Genomic DNA, 4,466 nt, shown 5'->3' with positions numbered 1-4,466 from the left:
TTTTTTTATTTTTTATTGAAGGATATTCGATAGGTGTTTCGATCACAAAAGTGGGAATAGATACGCAATAACGCAATATTTACAGCTTAAAAGCAGGACCAAGGTCCATACAGGAACCAATATCTTAAAATTCAAGAGGTTTGATAGAGGAAACTGTTCCAACGAAAGCGAAGAGAGAAGAAGAACAGGATAGAAAGCAAAAAAAGGTTCCGAAAACAAACCTTATCTGTGTAGGATAAAGTTCGCCTTAAGCAGGAATCGAGCCCGCAACCTAGTGCTGCCAAGGCAGGTGCGCAACCTTCCAAAAGCTAACTATTTTTTTCTCTCTCTCTACCAAATACACAAAGCCTTGTTTAGACTAAGGGGAGTAGAGAGACTTTTCAATCTCATTCTGGCAGTATAAGCAAATTAAAACAGTGTACCTCTGTCGTTTCGGCAATCCAAACTTTGGGCAGTCCGTCAACAAAATTTCATTGTTTATTGTTTCTCTCTATTCTAATTTTTCGGGCGAGCATCAAAAGTAATTCCATCAGATCATTGGTAGGTCCACGTCTTCTTGTTTTAGCATTCACATCATACCTCACAGAAACAGCCGCCCAGGCGATCGTCAACGTCAAAAGTAGTTCCATGTTCCATCAGATTATCAGTAGTTCCTTCACATCTTCTTGTTTTAGCTTTCACAACATCATACCTCACAGAAACAGCCGCCAAGGGCCACCACGGGCCCCCAAATTTAAGCCGCCACCGCGACCGCCTTTCCGGTCCTGGGCCGCGACTCGCCGCAATAGGTCCGCAGCGTCGCGTACGTACACTTCCGCAGGCAGCACTCGTGATGAATGCCGCTCTGAAAGTTCTTGTTGTTCCGCCTCAGTCGCAAGTAGCGCTGAAAACCGCCGGTAGAGAGCGCTCCGCCGTAGTACGGGGAATTTCCGGTAGATAGCGCCGCGAAAGGGAGCGCTCCGCCGTAGTACGCGGAACCTCCACTAGGGCGCGCTGACTCGTAGCCTCTCGACTCGTACATCATTCCTCCGTTAGAGTGCGCCCCAGGTCCGAAGCCGATGGGGATGTCCGAATCGGGAAAATAGAGGGCGTTCTCCCGCAGGAGGAAGGCGAGAGGGGCGTAGTCCTCGACCGGGAGGTCCTCGCCGAACAGGGCGATCAGTTCGTCGATTTCGTCGGATTCGAGGGAGAATGAGGCGGAGGAGGCTGTGAACAGAGACGAATAGAGGAAGCGGTTAGTCAATTAAGCATGGATAGAGACCATCATCCCGGTGTATGGCAGAAAAAAAGATATCCTTCTTTTACCCTGCCACTACCATTCGGCTACAGCTGAAAGCTGAAGCCGCTACAACAACATAGATTTGTGTTTGTGGAGCTTCTTATACCTTTAGGACCCTTGCCTACTCTTAAACCTCTCATCGGTGGGCTTTTTGTAGCTGGTTATTATTTTGTCATTTTTCTCCCTGCGTGCCAATATTTTGATACTATGTTGTCGGTGTTTGATAGACTTGGGCGGACTGCAATGTGATCCGCATTCATAATTATGTATTTTCATTTTGGCCATAAAGTGGGCAAATGGGTGTGTCTCTGCATGCAATTCCATCCCTCTAAATATCGTGAACACACAAAAGGGCATCAAATCTTACCTAGTGAGTTGGGCTCCATCAGTGCGAAGTCGGATAGACTTGGGCGGACTGCAATGTGATCCGCATTCATATGTATTTTCATTTTGGCCATAAAGTGGGCAGATGGGTGTGTCTCTGCATGCAATTCCATCCCTCTAAATATCGTGAACACACAAAAGGGCATCAAATCTTACCTAGTGAGTTGGGCTCCATCAGTGCGAAGTCGCTGGGGGATGATATGCTTCGTCTGCGCCTATAGACTCCGTCACAGACCAACTTGAGGACTTGGTTCAGAGATTCGCCACATACCTGTCAACACAAAATTGCATAATTATAAGAACCGGCTTTTTCCGGTCCCTCAACATTGGGTGAGCTGAGCTGACGATGGACTTGTACTTGTTTTCAATTTGATGCTTGACATTTTCCGTCAGTTTTTCTTTCTGAAATGAAGTGGAAACGTGACAGTTTTTTTTTCTGGTAGAACTTACTCAACTTACCTATTATGTGAGAAGTCTAACCCTATAATAAGCATTGAAAAGAAAGGGCTTGCCTTGTTGATTATTGACGTAGTTGACAAGACTTGTCTGGCTTTCTGGTTCCTTCTATATTCATTTGGAAGTATTTTTTAGGCAATCTATTCTCATCCATTCTTCTTACATGTCCATACCATTTCAGAATAGAATAGACAATGAAATATAGAATAGAACAGAACCTTCTGTTCTAATTCAATACATGCGAATAAGCATTCAATCGTACCTTCGTCTCAGCTTGGGCGAAAGAATCTGAGTGAGGTCTACAGTTCACAGAACTACTAAACATTGGGTGAGGAGGAGGAGGTGAGTAGCTTTTGTCGCTAATAACAAAACAATAATAGCCAACCTAGTAATGGCTTTTATAAGGAGTCTGCCTTGTGAGCGCTAGGCGGGTTCCATTCCCGCCCGGGGCGGATTTTATCCTAAAGGGATAATGCGGACCTTTAATTATTGAATTAATTCCAGCTAATCTGCATTCTGCCCCACTGTGCGTCTTGACCACTACACCACCGAGGCAGGTTAATTCCTCCTCGGTGCAATCATACATAATAACCAATCCAGGATTTTCTTACCTCTGTCGGGATATGAGCCAGTCCCTTAGCTTGCTGCTCACCGGGTAGCCCCCCAGTTGATTTTCCAAAGCGAACCTACAGATCTCGTCCCGAGTCCAGCTTTTGGAATCGACCTCTGAAAAAGGGAGAACAACGGTCGAAAGTATTCAAGGGACATTTGTTCAAGGAAGTTTTGATTGATTTGTTTAAAGAAGTTTTGACCCCCCAGTTGATTTTCCAAAGCGAACCTACAGATCTCGTCCCGAGTCCAGCTTTTGGGATCAACCTCTGGAAAAAGGGAGAACAACAAACTACAGGATTATTTAAAAAAAAAAAAAAAAAATCCAGTTGATGTGAATCAGCCTTGACTGACTATGATCATTGATCAGTTGATGAGTAGATATACCTACCTTGCAATGAGCACATATAAGACAGCACCAAAATTTGGTACTTGAGTCTCTAGGACAGCATTATTTCAGGCCTATTTGAAGTCTGGCTGAACAGGAGGGGATAGGTTCAATCCCAGCTCAGGATTATTAAAAAAAAAAAATATTCCAGTTGATGTGAATCAGCATTGACTGACTATGATCATAATGATCAGTTGATGAGTAGATATACCTAACTTGCAATGAGCACATATTATAAGACAGCACCAAAATTTGGTACTTGAGTCTCTAGGACAGCACTATTTCAGGCGTATTTGAAGTCTGGCTGAGGGACTATAAACAGAAGTCTGGCTGAGGGAATATAAACAGAAGTCTGTAGGGACTATAAACAGAGAGTAGATCAGCGTCTAGCTAGGGGACTATAAACAGGGAGAAGACTAGTCCAAATTTCCTCACACTATATTAATAGCAAAGGTTGAATGCAAAGGGCATCCCACTCGGAAAATTTTGTTTAGCCAAAACCAGTTGGCCTCAAAGCAATCACTCTAAAGGTGATTGAGAGGCTGACATGAATGCAAAGGGCATCCCACTCGGAAAATTTTGTTTAGCCAAAACCAGTTGGCCTCAAAGCAATCACTCTAAAGCTGATTGAGAGGCTGACGACAAACACCGACCCCATCTGAACATGGGAAAAGGCAAAGAAGAAGAAGATTTGAGAAACCTATGAAATGACCACCTGTGGGTCATACCATCTTATACCTGTTGACAGAGGCATCACCGGCTACTTACCAACAAGTCTAAATTGCTAAACAATCTTATCAAAAGGCAAAGAAGAAGAAGATTTGAGAAACCTATGAAATGACCACCTGTGGGTCATACCATCTTATACCTGTTGACAGAGGCATCACAGGCAACTTACCAACAAGTCTAAATTGCTAAACAATCTTATCATAGAACACCAGGATGCGGTAGGGGGCAGAAGCCGTAGCTTCAGTGACCAATGCATTCTTCTTTGTGAACAACTCACGGAAGTCTTGAATTCAAACACCCATGTAAGGGCAGGGCAGGTCTTCTAAAAAAAAAAAACGGTAATGGTTCAGTACCTATACTGACAGTTAAATAATGCTATAAATTTATCACATCATAAAAGGGAGAAAGACCATGATATTTCTCACCTCATAGAAGGGAGAAGACTCCCTTTTATCACCTCTTGTACAACTTGTACAACAAAGTGCTATGCTACAAAGTTTAAGCACACATAAAGGAGTATACCGAGTTAATCGCTTAATGTTATCATTAGGCTAAAAAAAAAAGTTATGGCAACAATTCATGGATAAATTACTACAGGGTGTGCCAGGAGTACAATGCTTC

General features: G+C 43.4%; 1 protein-coding gene across 1 annotated transcript; it reads right to left on the bottom strand.

Moving 5' to 3' along the window:
• Positions 1-163: 163 nt before the first annotated feature.
• LOC103521704 lies at positions 164-1,934 on the bottom strand (the record flags this gene model as incomplete). The annotated part of the gene is given in 2 exon segments (XM_008486811.3): positions 164-1,206; positions 1,820-1,934. Coding segments are annotated over 2 exon segments (588 nt in total), but the record flags the coding sequence as incomplete, so codon positions are not given.
• Between the last annotated feature and the right edge of the window lie 2,532 nt (positions 1,935-4,466).

The sequence above is a fragment of the Diaphorina citri genome, unplaced genomic scaffold (genome assembly GCF_000475195.1).
Source record: "Diaphorina citri unplaced genomic scaffold, Diaci psyllid genome assembly version 1.1 scaffold5755, whole genome shotgun sequence".
In the NCBI taxonomy this organism is placed as follows: Eukaryota; Metazoa; Arthropoda; class Insecta; order Hemiptera; family Psyllidae; genus Diaphorina; species Diaphorina citri.
Note: the sequence above shows the minus strand (reverse complement) of the source record. Positions and strands in the feature narration are given on the sequence as shown.